This window comes from Hylaeus volcanicus, chromosome 1 (assembly GCF_026283585.1).
Source record: "Hylaeus volcanicus isolate JK05 chromosome 1, UHH_iyHylVolc1.0_haploid, whole genome shotgun sequence".
In the NCBI taxonomy this organism is placed as follows: domain Eukaryota; kingdom Metazoa; phylum Arthropoda; class Insecta; order Hymenoptera; family Colletidae; genus Hylaeus; species Hylaeus volcanicus.
In genome coordinates, this window is record NC_071976.1 from 10,368,584 (window position 1) to 10,389,141 (window position 20,558).

Genomic DNA, 20,558 nt, shown 5'->3' on the forward strand with positions numbered 1-20,558 from the left:
ACGGGGCTCGCTCTTATCGCATTCCACGATATGCCAGGACACGCATTCGATACATCGACCGGAGTCCTTAATCACGTGGAGGGTCAGTTTACCCCGGAACGAAAGTGGCACGCCGAGGTTCGCAAGGGTTCACCCGTCACGAGTCCCTTTTATATTTATTAGCGTTGGTCTCGCCGTTAATTTATCCCGCGCGGTGGCACAGAAGCCATGAAAGCTAACCAAAATTGGAGAGAGAGTTCCAAAAATGAAATTTTTTGAGCGTGTGACATAATGAAGAGTCTTCTTCGTTTAAATCAGGAGAGATTTTATTGTATGTTATTAGATAGGGTGAAATCGTTTTGAAAATGAAATATTAATATGAAATATATTTTGTACGTAGAATTTTGTACACACTGTATAAATTAAGTATAAGCTTCGAATCGAACGATTGTTTATTTAATTTGAAGAATATTTTGCAAGCAATCAGCTAGAGGTAAACAATTCTTTGAATTTTAGTCCCAGAGCAGTACGAGCTGGAATTACGATGCCGTTGTTACGTGCAGATGTTGAAATAAATTTCGACCTACGAAGCGGTATTTCATCGCGACTGAACTGTCTTCGCTTCGTTCGCGGTTCATTTTCTGCGCGCTCGGTTAATGAAGGCGAACACGTACATACATAATCCTAAACTTCGCTCCGAGGGGATAGTAATTATAATCGCAATATGTTTCGCCAAAATTTTAGTAAATTCCATCGTAGGTGGATGCAACGAACTTGGCGAACACACGTAGTAAATGTCACTTTCACGTGGGATGTACTCTTAGTAGCTTCTACGTTGACTAATCCAAAACCAATGTAGGGCAAAATTTAGGTGGTTCTAAATTAATTTCAAATTATGTAAATTTAATATCCTTGCATCCTTTTTCTAAGGTTAACAACAAATTTCTCAAACGTATTTCAAGCTGTTTGGAGTATGATGAATGTCATTTTCACATGAGAAGTGATTTTGATGGTTTAAGATTTAAAGTGTAAAGCGTGAAGTGCATAGAATATGTTCAGAAATCCTCGATCTTCTCCTTATCGATCTGACTATGCCTTTGAACGGAATCACGAAACCTTTGGAACGTTACTATTAATGTATCGCGCAATCAGTGGAAAAATCGTGAAACGAGGTGTTTAACGACAATAAAAACCTGTAATAAATACAAGGTGACGATTAGTTACTAATAAATTAAAGGGCTCGGGCCTACCTACAAAGTCCAGTATCTCGAGATTGAATTTAGATGGATAAGATAGGAGGGTAACCATTTCTATCCAAAGTACTGGAGCAAAAAAGCTTTTATTTTTTGATAAAGGTCATTAGAAGCATCCAGGGTGTTCGTGCAAGTGGGCAGTAAGTATAATGCTCCTACCTGACGGTGAAATGTGCGATACAATCGACACGAATTTCGGAGGGTTGACGAAGGTCACGTGCAAAGCTCAGAGCGTTTAAAGCCACTAAATCCGTAGAAGAGGAACTCGTAACATTTGGTGCGTTTGTATGGAAATAATTTTGTGGATTGAAGGCAAGATCGTGCGACTGAGAAATGCATATCGTAACAAGATTATTCAAATGACGCATCGACACTCCATTCGCGTGAAAGTGTAGGCTAATGTTCCAGTATCAATCATTCGGCAAAAACGTTTTTGACCGATGTGATTTCACGTGTGGTCGCGAAAAGATTAATGGCATCCGTAACAGAGTGAACGAAACGCGGTCATATCGCTCGCGGTTGTCAATAAAATTGCGGTTTATGGTCCGGAAGATTTTGATTGCTTGCTCAGGTTTAAGACTGACAGAGGTATCAATAAGTATCTACATTTCGCATCGAACAGTTGACGTGTGTCGCTATTCTTACACGAAAACGCCAATAAAAAAAGTACTCGAGAAATTAGTCTCTGATAAGTAATATAAAAGACGTTATAGTAGGAATATCGTGTACAAATTTATTTATTTAACGATATTCAATTTGTCTATTTGTTGATATTAGATTGTCTGCATAGCGAAGTATCAGATTGATCAATTTTCTAGGCAAATTTGTTTATATTCATTTCTTTATATTTACATCCATACTATTTAACAATATGTTACATTATATTATATTCATTACTTTATAATATCTCGTGACTCTAATAGTCGAATAAATCTAGCCTATACAATAAGTACATATATACATTTTTACCTGTGTCCCTAACAACCTCTATCTCACGATCCATCTCACGTCCAGGTATCGCTAAAACACATAATTTAAACATTCGTCGATCAAATCCCCCGAACAATTTCCCTCCCCCACCCCGAAAAAGGAAGCCTATTCGAGCGTCGAGAGGAAACTACGGAAACTTTTTCGATCAGATTTCGTTACGCGTACGTGATTCGTGTTTTCGTCCGCCCACGCTTCACGAAAATAAGACTTACCAGTTTTAATTTTGCGTGATCGAACACGCGCGCGAAATTAACCCCGAAAACAACCAAGAAACTTTTCCCTTCCAATCTTACATTTCCCCGTTTTCGCGTGTGCAACTTCCACCCGCCCTCGTTGCGGATATTTCATTAGGCAGAACGACAGGTTAACAACGCCATATCGAGGTGTTTCGTGATTTCAGCCAGCCGAGGACACGAAATGGTTTCGAGAGTTCGGTGTAATTAATCGTTGCCAGGGTAGATAAGAACAAAGAAGAGAGGCGCAAGGAGAGAGCGTGTACACGTTAGGGACGCGCGCGAGGAATCATTGCCATTCGGGGCGTGTATGCAAATGAGCAGTAGATGCCGCGATGCTTTCCTACGTTGGAAAACGGCTGGTTGCGTGCACGCTCGTGGCGGTTCGCTCAGATAGCCCGGCGATTCGGTGAATTTGCATTTTTAGCGAATTTACAATTTGATTAGGCCCAAGGTGGAGCCCTTGGATCCGCTTCTAAGGCATGGACGACCACGCCAGCCGGCGTTATCTTCCGGCCCTTTCGTTGCCTCTATGGCTGAATTCGCAGAAGACAGATTTTGGATAATACAACGAGGACTTTTAATCGAGGACCAGCGTCGTTTTTCTCCGCCCGTTTCGACGATAAGCCCGTACGCGATGGCTCCGGGTTTATCCTTGGTCCTCGAACACGCATGGGGCTGAACGAGTCTCATTTTTCCTCATCCAAACAACCTGGTCGAAACTGAGATCGGGTGGAATGGGGAAGGACTACTGGGCCTCCTCGCGGGCAAACCTTGTTGCTCGACACATCGAACACATTCTAACAAGACTATCGAATATCAAATAATAAGTTACTTAAATTTCAGACAATTATAGTTATCTATTTCCTTGGAATACAATGATAAAGAAATTTCAATATTTAGAATCCTAAAGCTTCCACCTACTCTCTGAACTAAAACAACAAAATCTGAAATATTCTCTACTAATATTCTCACTACCTCCTTAAGAAATCCCTTCGTAACCCTTCATGATTAAGAAACGTGCCTAGCCTATCTACATTTATGAAGCACGCTTCGACGGGCCAGTTGTCCCTACGGAGTCATAATTTGATGCTCATGGACCTGCCCCATCGGGCAGCAGTGTAAAGTCTCTAAGAGAGATCCAAGCTTCTTGGACAAGCGACGTCTGTGTCTCGAAAATGTCGGTGCAAATATTCCGGTCCTCTGCTTTGGAAGAATGTTGTGCTAGGGACTGCCGTTTCAACTCCACGAAGTAGAGGAATGCGCGAAAGGGAGTGCAAACAAACCGGAGCATCCGTATCAAGAAGATTGAAACTGTCTGTTAAAAGGCGACGATTTAATCTGGTGATGCGACGTCATTGAGGAAACTCGAAGGAACTGGAATGCGACCCATTTTTCGGCATCTTTCTTACGCGCGTTTCTCAGTTGCCAGGGTGATATATCGGCGTCCAGGAAAATATTCCGACGTTTCCAGGCTTTAATTTATTTGTGATCTACGGCCCTCTGTCGGTACCCTAGAAGCAATTGTACTGGCGACGTTATTGCAATCATTTCGATCCAAACATTCAAGTAACAGGTAAGAAATGAATGTGACTTGTTTGTGCGCCTAACTTTTTTTAATTAAAATTGTGAAATGGAGGCATTCATTAACCCTTTTAGAATTATTACCGTCTGAATTATTTTATTTTCTCGTACTAATGTAATTTAATTTTAACGGTTTACTTGGACTAAAATCGGTATGGAGAAAATAAAAAAAATTCTAATAGCGTAGTTTTCGAAGTTTTTAATATAATTTTTTAATTTTGTGTCCTCAACTGTGGACTACGAAGGTGTCGAACATGACACAGTAATTTTTCCAGTTACTTAATATTCCGAATAAATGTATAAGTCACGTTTAGTGGTACGTTTAGGCCAGTTTATACTTTGACACGACTTCCTCAGGATTTTCACCGGCGCGGATGACGTAACCCCTTTCAATTTTCGCCTCACGCGAAACCCAATAATCAACCGATGAAATTTGTATCGTGCGAGGTAACGATCTTTCGTGACTGCGCCCCAAAGGACACTAATTATTTTTTCATTACCCGATAAGGACGGGACGTACACGGTCGTTTAGATCGCCTCGCGAAACCTCGGATATGACATAATGCCCGGCATTATGACACGCCAGCAATCGTTAAACGCATTAAGTTATTGTGAACATTAATTTCATTATCTTCTGGCGACGCAAAGGAAGGGAAACGGGGGCAACATTCATATTATTCCGTGAATCATGCATCGATTCGAAATGAAAATCGTAGACAGTAAAACGTAAATTTCCAAAAATGAAACATAAATTAGTACAAATTAACCCTAAAAATGAAATTACATTAGTACGAGGAAAAGAATAATTCAGGTCTGAAAGGGTTAACGAAGAAATGAAAAATTACTACATGCAAGAGATTCCCTGAAAGAACGACTATTCGTTACTCGTAACGAAAGTTACTTACAAATCGACTCGGTAATAAATCCAATGCATCCATTGCCGTCGATATATCGAAATGTAACATTAACAAATGCTCGTGCTTCCGTATTTTATGGCGACCATAAAATCTTTACAAGCACTAATTACAGACTTCTATGAACTTCATTTATGGTTTTCAACGTTCTCGCTGCCCTCCTCATATCGTAGGTAATTTTCTGTGCCTCGAGCGGTCGTAAAACCGTTTTTCCCGCGACGGTTATCGTGGCGGATCTATACCCAGTCTTGCACTAATTTACATCAAGTTGAAGTTGCGCTACAGTGAATTCTGGAACCGTTATTCTCGAAATTCCTGTGTGTGCACGGTAGAGCGCGTTATTAAGGCGGTCCATGCGCGTTTGAACGTTCTTGTCAAGACGATATCGGATGCTTCTTGGCCATTAAGGTACACCCACCCGTTGAAACTTACGTACGTATGTATACGTAAACGAGGAAATCCTCGGCGGAATCTAACTACAGACTATCCAATGTGGTTTTTTCTCGTCGTTTAAGCGACGAGCATTATCTGAGAGACGTTCACAGCCCGCCTGGTAAATCGACGTTCCACAACGAAGCTACGAGCGGCTATCCTCATATTTCCTTGAAAGCCACTTTAGAAAATCAATGGACGATTAGATATTTGTTTCTGTCGGACTTGAACAAATTTTAATTGAAATTAAAACAAAAAATCACTGTTTGAAGTAATTATGAAATAAAATGTCATTTGACATAATATAGATAACAAATCAGGTTTAGTTCCTGTCTAGTTAAGGAATTTCTTCTCGAATAAATAATATCGATGTGTTTACTCATTATAATTAACCTAGCATCCGCTAAAATATCACTAAATCATCAAATTAATAATTTAGGTAATCAATTAAACCGCGATAATATTAATTCCGTTGCGTGGAAAAATTAACCTGGCAACGAGTACGTCGAAAACATTTCCGATATCGGAATGCAAATTTCGTTAGGACTTATTAAAAAGATATTATCGTGTTCTGCGAGTGAAACGATTGTGCTGGATTCTCTGTTTCTTTCTTTTCATTTGTTTAAAATATTTTTAATATTTTGACACGTTTGTAAGAGTTTTTCGAGAGCCTTCAATTTCGAATGGCGCTGAATCTGTTCGAGATTTGTTCGTAAATTAAACGTTGTAGGAGTGTCTATTGTGGTGGTTGATTAATCATTAGCAGATGTTGCCGCTTTTCACCTTAAATTCGTAGCATTGATAAAATAATATAATATTTTTTTTTGTTAGTAACAAGTAAGTGCGATAAATACCTGCGATGATAAATTTCTTTGAATATTAGCTCTGGCATTCGTGACTTACCTGAAACAAAAAGGAAATATAAAGTTAGCGACAAAGAACACACAGTTATGGCTTCTATTATTGTAGATCGTAGAGATTGTAAGTTTAAAGATGTATCGAGAAGAATATAGAGATTTTCAGTTACGTAACAATATTATTGCACAAATTACGTCCAGGGCATAGTCTCTTAAAAAATTTAATTCCCTCGCTTTCATACTGGGAAAGCCGTTAACAATTTTATGAGTCTTTACTTTATCAGGTTTTTTATGGAAAGCTACACTCAGACATGGTAATCGTGTTTTCCTTATAAATTTAAAAACTTTTTCCTTTTTTCCCGTCTTGTTCGGGCATCGCGGTCGGACCTGACTGCACATCGCCTTTCTACCGTAACGTATACATTACTTTCTTCTTTACTCGGTACTTCATTTCGTTTCGTATACAATTATGACGCAATAAAAACGTATTATCATCCTTATTATCTTTTGTTCCGTTCTCCCCTGATGGCATAAACCACTACTGTCCTGTCGCTATAATACATGTACTATTACCAAGTATTTTGCAGTATTTTCTATGTAATCTATATCATGGGATGAGCTGTTCACTACACAAATAGATTAACTCCACTTTTTAAAAAATCTAAAAATTTAAGCTTCAAAACATTTGGTATAGTCGCAACTTTTTATATTTATAATAACATTCCTGAAAAGGAAGGAATTTTTTTCCAAGATTCATTTGTATTTATATTATAAAGGGAATTATAAAAAATAATGCACAATATTTCGTCGCATTTCTCAACTTTTTGTTTCATGAAATTAATCGATTTATGCAACGAACGGGTCAAATGTCCTGTTACAGTTGCGTGACATGTGTCCAATGTAACGAACCTTTCCACTCAGTATTTCATTTTAATTTTATCATTAATTTTGTATATAACAGAAGTCTCGTGTATTATTATGTTTACTCGACCCACGGCCGAAATATTTCCACGCGAGTTTCGAAAGACGCCATTTCGCCAGATACGCGAATTATTATTGTAAAACACTGCAACGTCCGTACAGGGTTCCTCGTGAATTGAAATCTAAGCTCTGAGCGCGGATCTGATCCTGAAGATTCAATTATTTCAAGAACGTTATCGAGTCGAGGAGCACCGAGTCCTCAGAAGCAGATTTCTTCCCCCCTCGTTCTCAAATATGTCCGATGCAAAGAAGCTTACCGTATCCGAAGAAATCTCATCTGGAGCAGCCTTATCTCTGCTCATAGCTATAATCTATTCCTCCCCCTCCCCCGGCTCGGCTCCGTATTATTAACCCTGTTATTGCGCACTAAACGCAACGGTTCGTTACCGAAACGACCTTACCAGGCTCGAGCAGTGGTCTTGCAATGGATATTCCCTTTTTCACACGTGCTGAGGTTAATAACGCGGTACAATTGCCGAAGAGCGAAGGTAAGGATCAGTGCTGGGGTCTTGTGGCAATGGATTGGAATTAAAGTTCCTGGACTGAGAAGTAAAGAGCTTTTGGAGTGCGTATATCCTTCCACGAAGCTTGGGAGCCAGGATTCTTGGAACTGCATTTATTAATTTCTTTACTTCGTCCGGTATTAACGGTGTCTATTTAAAATTGAGTTATTTTTGTAACTGGATCAGTTCCTTTAATAAATAGAGACATAAAGAGCAATACAATTATAAATGTAAGTTTTGAGTGCAATAAAGAGGGTTTCCAAAAGGAGTCTTTAGGAATGTTTTCTTTTTTATTGGTAATGGTAATTTGAATGGTAAGGAGTTACAATTAGAAATGAAAGGTGATGTTCAAGTGTGAAAATAAATCTCTCTCCCCGTTCGAGAAATTCTTTATAATATTGTCTCCTGTTCTCGAGGATTATTATGGAATAAATATCTACTTTGATTTGATAACTAGAATCGACCCCAGATCCTAAGGGCCATTCCTTTTTCACACGTAGCGAGGTTAATAACGCGGTACAATTGTCGAGGGTCGAAATGGGGGGAGGGGGATCAGTGCAAAGGTCTTACGGCAATGGATACGAATTAAAGTCGGCGGGTGGATGTCGGCTAAGGCCAAAAAGCTTTCGAGTATCTCGTTCCGCGGAGCTTTCGTACGCCGGCTGCAGGGTTACTTTCTCACTCAGGTATCCATCCGTGCTGGATAAAGTCTCTTCTCATTTTCCAAGAAGCCCATTCACCCATTCCCGGCTCGACTTCTGCGCATCTTCTCGTCTCTCATTTTCCCTCTGTTTCTTTTTCTCCTCTCCACGGAATCGTCCTCTTTGCTTCCTCCCGGTTACTCATCCCGCTCCAACGGCAACGCCACGACCGACAGAGCCCTTCTGCCCCATTCCTCTTCCTCTCCAGTCCGTGGATTTCGTTGGCGTGTTTTTCGTCGCTCGAGAAACCACCAGCTCCCAACCACCCCTCCCCGACCCCGACTGTCGGAACGAATTCTACGTTTTCGCCCGATTCCTTTATTGCGGCCGGCCTAGACGACCGAGCAAACAGACGTCGGAGGGCTCCTTTTTCCACCCTTCTCGTCCTTCGCCCTTTCGCGCGGCCCCCGGAGTCTCTGCTATCGAAAAAATTTCGTCGCGAAAATGCTGCGACCTCCCCTCGCATCGATCCCTGGAGCCATTGGAGAACGCGTCAAAGGTACGTTTCACCTCTTGGCTCTCGACGCACCTAATCCCAACGCTTAATCATGTTTATCTCGAATTAAAACTCGATGCATTATTTTCCAAATCTACGTATAGATTGTAAGTGAGAATAAAAGCGATTCCTTTAAAATATTTGTAGATACTAATTATCAAGGTAAATAAAATCTCTCGAATCGATCGTTCTGAAATTTCTATATCGTCAACTTATATGCGGGAAATAAGAAATTGTTATTCGAGAAACAATTGCACCACGGGTCCATCGGGTCATTGCACGACGAACCTTGACAACGACGAATAACAAGCGTGAACCATTTGTTAATAAAAATGATAGCTCTTATTTCATGTAACTACAATGATTTTGAATTTATAATAGACACGTGACAATAATATTAATCTTATATGGAGATGATTCTTCTCTGATTATTTTGAAGCTGAAAAATTTCATATTTAGAGGGTGAAACCACCGCTCGAAACTCATACGACGAATTCTCATCTAAATACACATTTCTCCCCTCCATCGATTTTCATGAAACTAAGTCCACAGTAGTTTCAGAGTTCTCTGATTTCGATTCTGACCTCAAACTGTAGAAATTCAAAATGGCGACCCAAAATGCAAGTAGTAGCTCGATGCTTCCACGAAATTTCAACGGTTGGGTACCGAACATTCCGTAACCGGTCTATTTTCGCGGTCTGTATCGCTACGGGTGATATCTAAGGAGCGCCACAGCTTCCGTTTCCCGACCGCCCCCGATTTCCTGTCGCGATGGCCAGGCGGGCGCTCTTTTATCAGTCGGCTAGCCGCGCGTACACGCGGTTAATATCGATGTCTCGCGTCGGTGGCGCCGTAAATCTCTGAGCTGACTGAAAAGGGGCGCACCAAGCAATAAATAGTCGGTTGGGGAAGGGGCCAAGGAAAGATCTGCGAGGACTTATCGTAGGGTTAACCGCGAAATAACGGGTTGCGAACCGCGAACGGTTAGCGCGAGGGCGCGCTGGGAGCCGACACGATACGTTTTCGTCGGCTTTTTAACCGCTGACCACCTCCAATTTCTTTTCGCCATCTTCTTCGTTGCTCCTCGTAATGTAAACGTATCGGACGCGCGTAACAACCTGCAATTTTTTTTACGGGCCACGATCAAACGGCGCCGATAAGGCCACGTCCTCGCACGGATGCACAAGCTTTACCGGGGGTCGATTACGAGCTTGGGGGACTGGTCGCGGAGGGCAATTCCCGCAGTTATGGTCGCGATAGCTGTGACCACCGCCACAGCGGGGAGCACTGGTGGACGTTGGTTGTTGAAAGGGCAGTTTCATCTAACCTGGTGAAATAAATCGTTTTGGTGTGCTTATTTTCAGGAGTAGTGTGCTTTAAAGTTTCCTGGGTGGGTGCTGGGAAAATGGAAAAGAATTTGATGAGGCTCGATAAAAATGTACTGAAATCAGAAAATTCGGACTGCAAAGGGTTGATAGTTCTCTGTTGGCAATATCGTCAATAATAGAGTGACTTTAGAGATACGTGTGAAGAGTATAAGTGTAAGCGTGAATATATCTATAATTCATGGATGAAATGGGCCAGCTTTGTACTTTCAACGTTATAAATAAACTATGAAACAATTTGGAGCGTTTCGGAGCAAATATTGATCCCCCCTGGTGGCGTGGAGTCGTGGATTGATTAAACGACATAATGGAATCGTCGTGGAAACGTCGAACTAGAGTACTGTTCTCTAATTAAAATGCTAATTCATCAGAGTAAAACGCACGCAGGCATTATGGAAAACGCTTGAAACGGTCAACGAACAGGGGTACGGAAAGCTCTACCCCAAAGACGCGAATTAAATAATCCCCAAATTCCACTTGAAATTCCACGGTGGTCCGCCAAAAAGGCTGGGCCAGCGGGTCGGCACGTTCGTCGGGGAGAGTGGAACAGAACCGGCACTTAATTACCATACCACGAGAGTTATAATCTGTCGTGAAATCTGAATAACTGCGGCCAATTTCTCAAATTTATCTAAATCTCGACGAAGCAGATTCACGGTACACATGCTACCAGGGCGTCGTTTAATCTCCCTAAAACGCGAGATAGAAGCGATTACGTTGGACCTTTTTAGTATTTTTCGAACGCACATGGGAGCTAATTAATTTTTCGGAGATTTATAGCTGGTAGCCGAATAAATCGCAAAATACAAGTGGCGGTAATAATTACGCGCACGTGCCTATATTACGGAACTTTATCGCGAATTTGAAATACAGCCTACATTTTTAACAATTTTAACAAAAATGTTCCCGAAGAAATCGTCTATGAAAAAAATCAGGAAAGACTGAATAGACTCCCCCAAATAAATCCCTTTTCTTCCAAAAAAGAAAAGATTCTAAATACAGCCTACGTTTTTACCAATTTTGACAAAAAAAGTCCCCGAAGAAATGGTCTACGAAAACCAGAAAAGTCTGAGTTCGCGCTTTGGATGGTGTGAATTCCACGCGGGGCGAATTCCTTTCCAGGTCGCGTTATAAACGCGCAGACGTCGCGGAGCATTATCTCACGTCTCCCCTAAAACGATAAAATTACCAGTGAAATTAATCAGCCGGTATTTAAATAACCTTGAGCCCATTATCCATCCCCCGAGCGCGGGACGAAAACGACAAGATTTACCATCGACCATGCTAAAACACAGTCTGGGCTGGATGGTGTAAAAGGGGTGTGTGGGGAGGGGTCAAGGTAGACCGTTACATCAGACGGAATGAATATTCGCTAGGCGAAGCGACGTCTACTGGGCGCGTGCCTCGGCCACATTCGTCAGGAGTCGCTACTTAAGCGAATTCTAAGAGGGCCCCGCCGCCCGTCTAATATACTCATCCAACCCCCCCGGTCCCGCCGGTCAGAGGCTACCGATAGCATCTCTGTACACTAGTTATGCCACGCTTCGAGAGACGTCGAGATAGGTCGGTGATATATTCGCCTCATTCCGACTCTTCGAGCCTTCCCCAATCGACTTTCGTCTCGCGTTTCCACGCGTCCCCTTTTACGCTGTTCGCGTCTCTCCTCTTTCCTATTCCTTTATCCGTCGCTTCTGATTCTCCCGACCGACCCGTGATTTATGACATTTTTTTCCGTTATCGCGCCCGGAGATCCTTGGGCGCACGCTGAGACTTCCCACCGCTGAACCACCCTCTACCCCCTGGCGGGCGTCGTCTGCGAATGCCGTGGCGTTCGTGCCGAACGCGGTTTTCCATGCTTTCGCGGGGCCTCCCGGACAGTTCCCTTTAAGTAATTCTGGGCATTTTTGGCGAAGAGGAGCAAAATGATTTGATAATAAAATTCATGCTCTGATACAATAATCCTCCCTAAAAATTGCAACAACAACGTTATTAGTTAAGGACTGGATGTAAGATGGTAATAAGAAACGGTTCAAGATTCGATTAAACTATAAATATGAAAGCTTATATTTAATATATATGTACAAATAATACAACGACTGCAACAACTTTCTACCTTCGATGACGACTATCGACTGACTCCCTGACAAGACGTCTAACCACCCCACGCTTGTTTCACTTTACCTCGCCTTTGTCTACGGGTTTTTCCCAAAAACCCGCTTTCGTCGCTGGGCCTATGAGGGGAGGTGGGTAGCAGCCCTCGCTTCCCCAGGTCTGCAGGCCCATGCCGCGTCGCCGCGACTCTATCGTAAATCTTAACCTATTTCCTTATCCTACATTAGCGATACGGTGACTTTCATCTTCCTCCGAGTCCTTCCAACTTCCTTCGAAAACCATAAACCCGTCGCATCTCCGCGCGAATCGTTCTCCGCCCCTCAGAATTGTCACTCAAACACCCCTGCGCGCACCCTCTTAGCCAAACGCAGACGCACTTTGTCCAATTTCGTCGAATCCCGTCACCGACGTCGCGCAAAAGTGCTCGGTTGTCGTTCGTCAGGTGAAACTAGGCCTGGCACACGCGTAGCTACTTACTCTCAACTTCCGCGACCGTCCACAGTCTTTTCGATTCCTCCACCTCCCTTTAGCCCCCGCGAAGCGTGGCGAAGAAGGGAGGCGAATCGCGACGGTGCGATCAATTGTGTTGCGGAACTGCGGAGAACTGCCATTGTCGGCGGAAAGTTCGGAATTATACATTGGAAACTTGAAATGGATGGAGGGGAGGGGGCGAGACCGCGGGAAGGAAGGAAGGAAGGAAGGAAGGAACCTCGGTATCGGCCAGATACTTCGTGGGTACTCTTATTCGATCTACTCTAGCCGCCTTACCCGACTTCTCTTTTTCCCTTTTCGCCCCACCTCCCTCCCTCACCTCCTCCTGCCCTGCTCCCTTTGCTATTCTGCCTCCTTGTTCTCTCTTCTTATCGGAAGTTTTCAGACGATCCCGCACGCCGCCGCGGAGAATAAGAGATGATTTTGCGCCACGACGCGGCTTCAATTTAATTCGATGTTGATTCTGATTTAATTAACCATCGGCGCCGATCGGGCGAAATGCCGACGATGGAGGCGCGGACTTAATTCTTAATGGGGTCTGAAGCCGCGGCTGGTCCCGCGGCGACCTTGACGACCTAGCAGATACATCCACGAACTGGGATCACCTAGTATACTTTTTGACATCCTGAACGACGTTGTTGAGGAAAGGTTGTTATAAATACGTTATTAACTCTGTAATATAATACTTTATTATAATACTATTTTCAACAGCTAATTCGAACTTGTGGAATCACCCCAATAAAAGGACACAAGTAGCACAACGTCAAAGCTGTTAACTAATCATTTTCTAAACCCTGCAAATTAAAATGTTTGATACCCGAGCCAAAGTTTCCAATTCCCACGAAAGGTGCAGCATCGCGTTAAAGCTTTCTGCATGTTACACGAAAAAGCATGATACTGCGTCAAAGGCTCGTAGATGCAACTCCTGAAAAAAATCTACCACTGCGTCAAAAGTTTTCAACTTCCATCAACCAGAGAACCTTGGTGCATCTTCCCCTGCGCAAAACTGTTACGCCGTAGTTGAAAGGACAGACTTTTTTAGATCTACCGTTAATTAAATCATCAATGGGCGTGACGAAACTAAAAAAAAAGTGGCAGCAGCACAATTTTGTAAATAACAGGATTCGCGCAAATGCTACACGAATCGTGCGCACGTGTATAAACTAGTTGTTGCAACTATTCGGAGTTTATTCGCTGGGATACATCGATATGTGCAAAAACGTGTCGCACAATAACGTAATCGAAAACAGAACCGGCATATCGACGTCAATCGAAATTCACTGATCATTGACTAGAACCGATTTCATAACGTAGAACCGATAACATGACACGGCCGTTCGATCGATGGTAACGACACCCGTTTTGTTTATTTACGAGACCTAGTCTGGCACACGATTCGGGCAGCTTAATATTCGCACCCAACGACACGCAGCTAGATAAAGCGAGCTGTGCATCCGAAATAAAGCAGTTTATCCGAGACTCCAAGCAATAGAACTCTCCTCCCACTCTATGGTTTTTCTTATCAATTTTTTAGTCGTTCGTGTATCTTCATCTAATAATGTCTCAGAATTAAAATTATATTTTTCGTATAATATTTATTTCATCTATTATACTCGTTTTCAGATTAATATTTATACAATAATATTTCACAATTCACATAATAATGGGATCACACAATGCTACCTTGATAATAGACAACAGATGACTGGTCGCCATGCCAAAAATTCGATAAATATTTCGATTCGGTAAAGAGTTACTAAATTCGAGTCATCGAGCCAGAGGATTAAAACGATCTTTCTAGGGAGCCCTTCAAAGGACGCTTAGCAGTTGGTATTTTCTACAATTTGGGAATCGCGGCCTCGTTGCGTCGGCGAGCATGCAGGTTGGCGGTAAAAAGACCGAGAAAAAAGTTACGAAAAGTACCATCGTTAATTTAAAAAGTAAGTATCTCTTAGTCGAGGAAGCTTAACGTAGCTGCTGTGCATGAGGGTGACGGCAGCCTCCCCTTAAGAGAGCATAAAACGAATGGACGGACCCAGCATTCGTTAAAGTTGAAGAAAAGGAAAACGAGTGCAGGGGGCTTGAAGAGACCAGGGATGCCAACCGGCGTCTGACCCCGGCTCGCGTTCTCTATGCGCGCTTTTGACCCAGTATAGCAGAGCCACGAGTAGGCGAAGCGCACCCGACTCGACGTGCTCAAAAAGCGTACGTAGATAACGAGGAAACGTAATAGCCACTTTGTCCACGGGCTTTCCATGCTGTATCAACAGTGCCTATCCAGCGTTTTGCCTCGCGTTCTAGCCTGCCTGCGCGTCTCTCATGCGTGCCTTTTTACGCGCGATGCACAGCCGCGTTCACGCGGCTACGCAACCCCCGCTGCCATAAATTAAGCGCTTGTAAATTTTCGTCAGGCGTCACGCCTTTGTTCGTTATGCAACCACGACGTCGAGCACTGGTCTTTAATGCGGGAGGGAGGGGGTTGGGTGGGTGTTCCTCGACTTTTTTCGTGTTACGGTGGCTCCTAAAAGTGGCTCTTTGAACTGGTTTCGTTTGTTTCTTGAAATTCTTTATGAGGGCCTTTTTTTTTATATCTACAGAAATATCCAGAAATGATTTATTTTTTATATTTCGAACACATTTTATTTTGCATTTTAGAAGAGATAATATTTATGCACTCACAAATTGAATAACACGAGTCGCTATTGGATACTAATAAGTAAAGAGAAACATCATTCATAATTCTTATAAAATTTTCTATAGGAATTGTTTTTATCGTGGTGATGCAAATGATAATAATATTATTATAGAGAATCACATCTAGAATCTACTAAAAAATGTTACCAATATTTCAACACTAATACAACATAGAAATGTTTAATAAATTTGGCACGTCAGTTTTGCCATATTAGAGGGATACAGCAAAGTCGTCGAGGTGAATCTGTAAAAGTTGGGTTCGTCCAGTGGCATTTCTCAATGCCACGATCAGTCGTCGACATTTTCCACGAAGCGACCTGACATTTTCCCGGAGGCCCCGAGACGTATATCTTCCGCCGTGCTTGACATTAGAGGTTCTCGTCGTCAGAAATGCGTCTCTTCCAACCTTTTCCCCTCTCGCGAATTTAACGATTCTAATTTCGTAGACACCCTCCCCAGGTAGCGTTCGTTAATTGTTTCAACGCAGACTCGAGTGGATTCGTATTGGAGTCGTCGCCGGAATCGGAACGCAAAATGTACGACTGAAGATTGTTTAGATAAAGAAAGTTCTCTGCTTTCGTTCAGGGCGCATTTAAGCAACATTTTCTAATTGCCCCGCTTCAGTTGCGAGTCTCTAACGAATTCAGGGAGAACGAACGACTCGGGAAATCCTAGACGATTCTTCCGTCAGTCTTTAGGGGTGGAAAAATGCTGGCTAAATTATCCCGTTTCTTCATTATTATCCTGTCGGGATGGTACTTTGAATTATTTATCCAGCTTGGGGTAGGGTTTGGAAGAGAGTTTATATAATTAAGGCATTTTTTCTATCTTTTAGCAAGATGGCATTAATATATAAATTTAGTTAGAAAGGTTGCCGTCACTCAATTTCACAGGTGACCGGAAGTAGTAAGGGACCACTTAAATTACTTTTAATACTTAATTAGGGTAAGGTGTGTGCAGGAAATAATTAAATCCAAATGATTTTCGGCAATTCTTCTCTGTCCTGACAGAATTGGAATTATAACGTTTTGTGAAACACTCTCAGGTGAAATAAAAAAGCATTCAATAACGACTCGTATTATTTAATTTGTGAATAAATAAATAATTTCTCTTCTAAAACATAAAATAAAATGTATACAATTGAGAATCAAGACAACCATTTAATTTATTTTTGAAAGTCCTTACGTTGAAGCAACCGAAGACCTTTTCACGAGTTTCAATATTTCAGTCTACTTCGGATTCCACGTATCACGTTGAATTCTCCAATTTCCTAGAATGATACGTCATCGCACTGACAAGGTAACTCAAAGGTCACGTTGCAAATTTTTACGAACTTCGATAGGAAACGCATACATCGCGAAACTTGTATTTTTGACCCAGTTCCATTCCTGAAGGAATCAACTCCATCTTCGGGAATAGCAAGCAGGTGGCTTTTCAAGAAAATGCATTCCTATTTCCATGCTGGAAAATACGATAGTTTCAAAAAGAATATATAAGAAGGCTTTTAATCTGACGATTTATTATGCTTCATAGAAATCTGTGACCAATCAAAAAATTCATCAAGACTTCATTGATAATGAGGGTGTAGGCGAATTTGAATCGTGAACCTACAATTCAAGTAATTGGAGGACTTTTCTCGAACTTATTGAGCCAGAAATGTGGATCACTAGAAGTTAGGTGCTTTCGTTAGCGTTGAAATCACTTACCTTAACGAATCTCTAATTGATTTAATCGAGAGGCTTTAATGGCTCATTTTTTGACAGCTATCAATCAGTTTGGTATCCTTCAGCAGGCTAAGATGCATTCGTATAACATACTTTAAGAAGTTCTGTATTTTAACAAAAATTATTTATAAAATTAATCACTAGTAATAATGTTTTAAATTTGAACGAAATATAGAATTTTCCAAAAGGTGCTTTCAAATTTTGATTATTAATAACAAAGCACGCCTGTCGATGTATTTATGGTGTTCATATTAATATAAATATATAGTACATGACATAAATGACGTAAACCACTCATATCCTACACCTCTTGTGTTCGACTGAAAACAAAAATTCTAAACCCCTCGGCACGTTCTACGTAACAAAAAAAATTGCACGCTATTGCGATGGTTAACGGCTCATTTTTAGCATTTATCGCTCGACTTTTCGCCCCTCGGCAGCCCCCGGAATTTATTCCCGTCAAACTGACAGAGGAACGATGAAAAATTGGAAGAACGTGTTCTATTCCGCCCCTGTAACCAGATTTCCAATTTTCCCAAAATTCTCATTTAAATAGCAATTTCCAGCGGTGTTTCAGAATGACAATGTTTAATAAACGTTATGAAAATGTCCGTATATGTCGTATGAACCGATAATCCTTCGTTCGAACGAAATTTCCAGCGGATGTTGAATCGTTCGCACATCGGTTACCATAATAAAACTCGACGCGATGGCGGGGTACGCGGTAGGGGGATGAATGAAGAACGAACAAATAGAGCCGCATGCTAATGGAGACGCGAAGAATTCCTGCTGGGTGGAGAAATTTTCTAGGGAAAGACGAAACGAAAACGACGGCGAAGAAAAAAAAGGAGAGGCGGTAAAGAGACGGTGCAGCAGCGTCTTTTTCATTATATTATTTCATGGTCCAGCGGTTGAACAACGCGGCTGCCAGGGGTAGCCTGGTTTCCGACCTCCGAGATAAAGGCCGACCACGAAGCAACACCCGACTGGAAAGCTGGGTAGGAAACGAATAAAACTAACACCCATTAATCAGGCCTTAGTCCCGACCGTTGCAGAAATAAGTGTCCCCGGCGCGAAATAAAGATCTCTTTTTTAGACGTCTTAAATCACGAGTTTATTTCCTAGAGGAAAGGACACCGCTGCCGCTGGGGGTGGATGGGTGGGTGGTTGTCTTCGGTGCGAAATCGCCCCCGAAGTGGTTCCTGACCGCCACTTAACACGTTACAAATTACGCTGACGAATTTTCTTCCTACGCTTTACTCGTAAACGAGAAGTTATTTTCCATACGGAATTTAAATGAACACTGAGGGAATTGGGGTGGATTTGTTTGGAGTGATCTGTACTCTTTTTGAAATTTGAAAATGTTAGCTCGTGGTACCTCTCGTTCTTGGATATGATATTTATATGGTAGTGGTAATGAAATAGTTATGAGATCAACCCTTTGATGCATCACTCCTCCATTGCAAAAAGGGTCAAGAGCTTAAAATTGTCTTTGCTTCAAATTGTTTGGAATATCTCGGATATGTATGGAAATTTCCACTGACATTCAAAGGGTTAATCTAAATATTTGACATTTTAATGTATTTCACTATTTCTGTTTGACCATTTCAGTTCAACACTTGCACCGAGGTTACGAGTACAGTATTGTTCTGATGTAGATATAAATAATTACTTGATTGAAATATAAATCAATTCCTGCCGAGGTAAATGTAAACAAAAGGTCAGAAAACAATTCCTACTCGGTTATATGAACTCATATTGTATTTCCAAAGTGGAATGTCGATAAATAGAACTGTGTTTGTTGCTAATAAATAAAGTATGAGGAGTTATTTCCCCTCTGAATGTTGTCGTTGCCTTGGTAAGCGACTATTATTTTGAGTAAATTAAATTGTATCAGATAATTTATTTACCTGACAAAACTGCAATCTTAATACTCTAGTTATACATTGGACAAACCAAGTAAAATCTTCAAGACAATCTTAGGATCACCAAACGCTATTTTTATTTCGACATACTTCTAACTACCCTCTGCAATTTAAGAACGATCTAAATATAAATGAAAAGGGCCAAAAGCTTAGCCTTAATCGACAAAATCTGCGTCAAAATCACATTCCCTCGTGAGTCACGGTGTCGAAATTGCGGAAACCCGTCATTCTTCAACGGAATTGAACCTCGCGCAACCCTCGTTTCGCCATCCTCCCTCTGTCGCGCTTAATTACTCCTGAGGGTATCTGTTTAACCTTACAGGACTAAACGTGTGTGTTTACGTGAGACGAGCCCCGAGTGGACATTTCAGGAAAAGTTAGCGGGGACGAGTCACGATGGAAGGAACTCGGGAATGTCGGCCTGCGAATGGCGAAAATAACACATTTGTCGTCCCCCTTTATGCTTCCTTTATACCACGTACACTCGGAACGATAACGAATCATGTCCCCGAAAGTTCTCCGACGCTAACCTTTACAATTTAATGAGCGGAGCGTTTCCATCGTAATTGAAATGTTGTTTATCTTGCACGCGACAATGAGAAAGTGAACTGGGGAACACAAAGGGGCGAGAGCAGTCGAGCTCCACGCGCGCTTCCGGCGAAAGGAAATAATGGAAGGTCGCGATGGCGGCTACGAAAGCAAGTCGATCGCGGTTTCTTCGCGAAAACCGTTTGCCTTCCTTTCTTCGGCACCTCTGGCCAACTCCGAGTGGATTTGCGCTGGTCCCGACTAGCAATGAAAACTGGGCTTACTCGGCCAGGGATTGTTCGGTGGTTAACATAATACTGGCAAGATTGAAATTTAATTTAAACCTTTTCACTCTGTGCTCGTAATTCATCCCGCGGAACCGGAAGTTTCTAAGACGAATATCGCGGCGCGGAGGAATATGAACTGCGAATTCCGGTTAGACTTGCGCGACGTGGTGCATATTAATGGGGGATCAAGGTGAAATGGAATTTTGGGGCACCTGCGAAAGAATGGAATGGGTACTTTCGAGTTTAATCTCTTTTTTTAAGGAGAATAAATTGTATAATAAATCATGCTGATCAAAGTAGATAGGAAAACATAATTCAAACGTGTCTCATTTAAACATTTCAATTCATACATTTTTGAAATAGAAAAGTATTGACAAATGGGAAAAATAATAGTATAATTGAGAATTACAATAGAGAGTTATTAAATTTATGGAACGAGTATGAAATGAATATAATGGATATTTGTTTACACGATATCGAAGAAAGAT

At 41.8% G+C, this 20,558-nt stretch overlaps 1 protein-coding gene across 3 annotated transcripts in view; it reads right to left on the minus strand.

Annotated features, from left to right (window-relative positions):
• The window catches only part of LOC128877614 (uncharacterized), a 493,728-nt gene that overhangs the window by 32,772 nt on the left and 440,398 nt on the right, over positions 1-20,558 (minus strand). For 2 of the 3 annotated variants that reach the window (XM_054125069.1, XM_054125078.1), the window contains exon 4: positions 6,156-6,288. The exons of the other annotated variant lie outside the window; for it this stretch is intronic. In XM_054125069.1, the coding sequence (XP_053981044.1) occupies positions 6,170-6,288 (119 nt within the window). In that variant the 3' untranslated portion in view covers positions 6,156-6,169. Of the gene's footprint in view, positions 1-6,155; positions 6,289-20,558 lie in introns of those variants that run through there. 3 annotated transcript variants of the gene reach the window in all.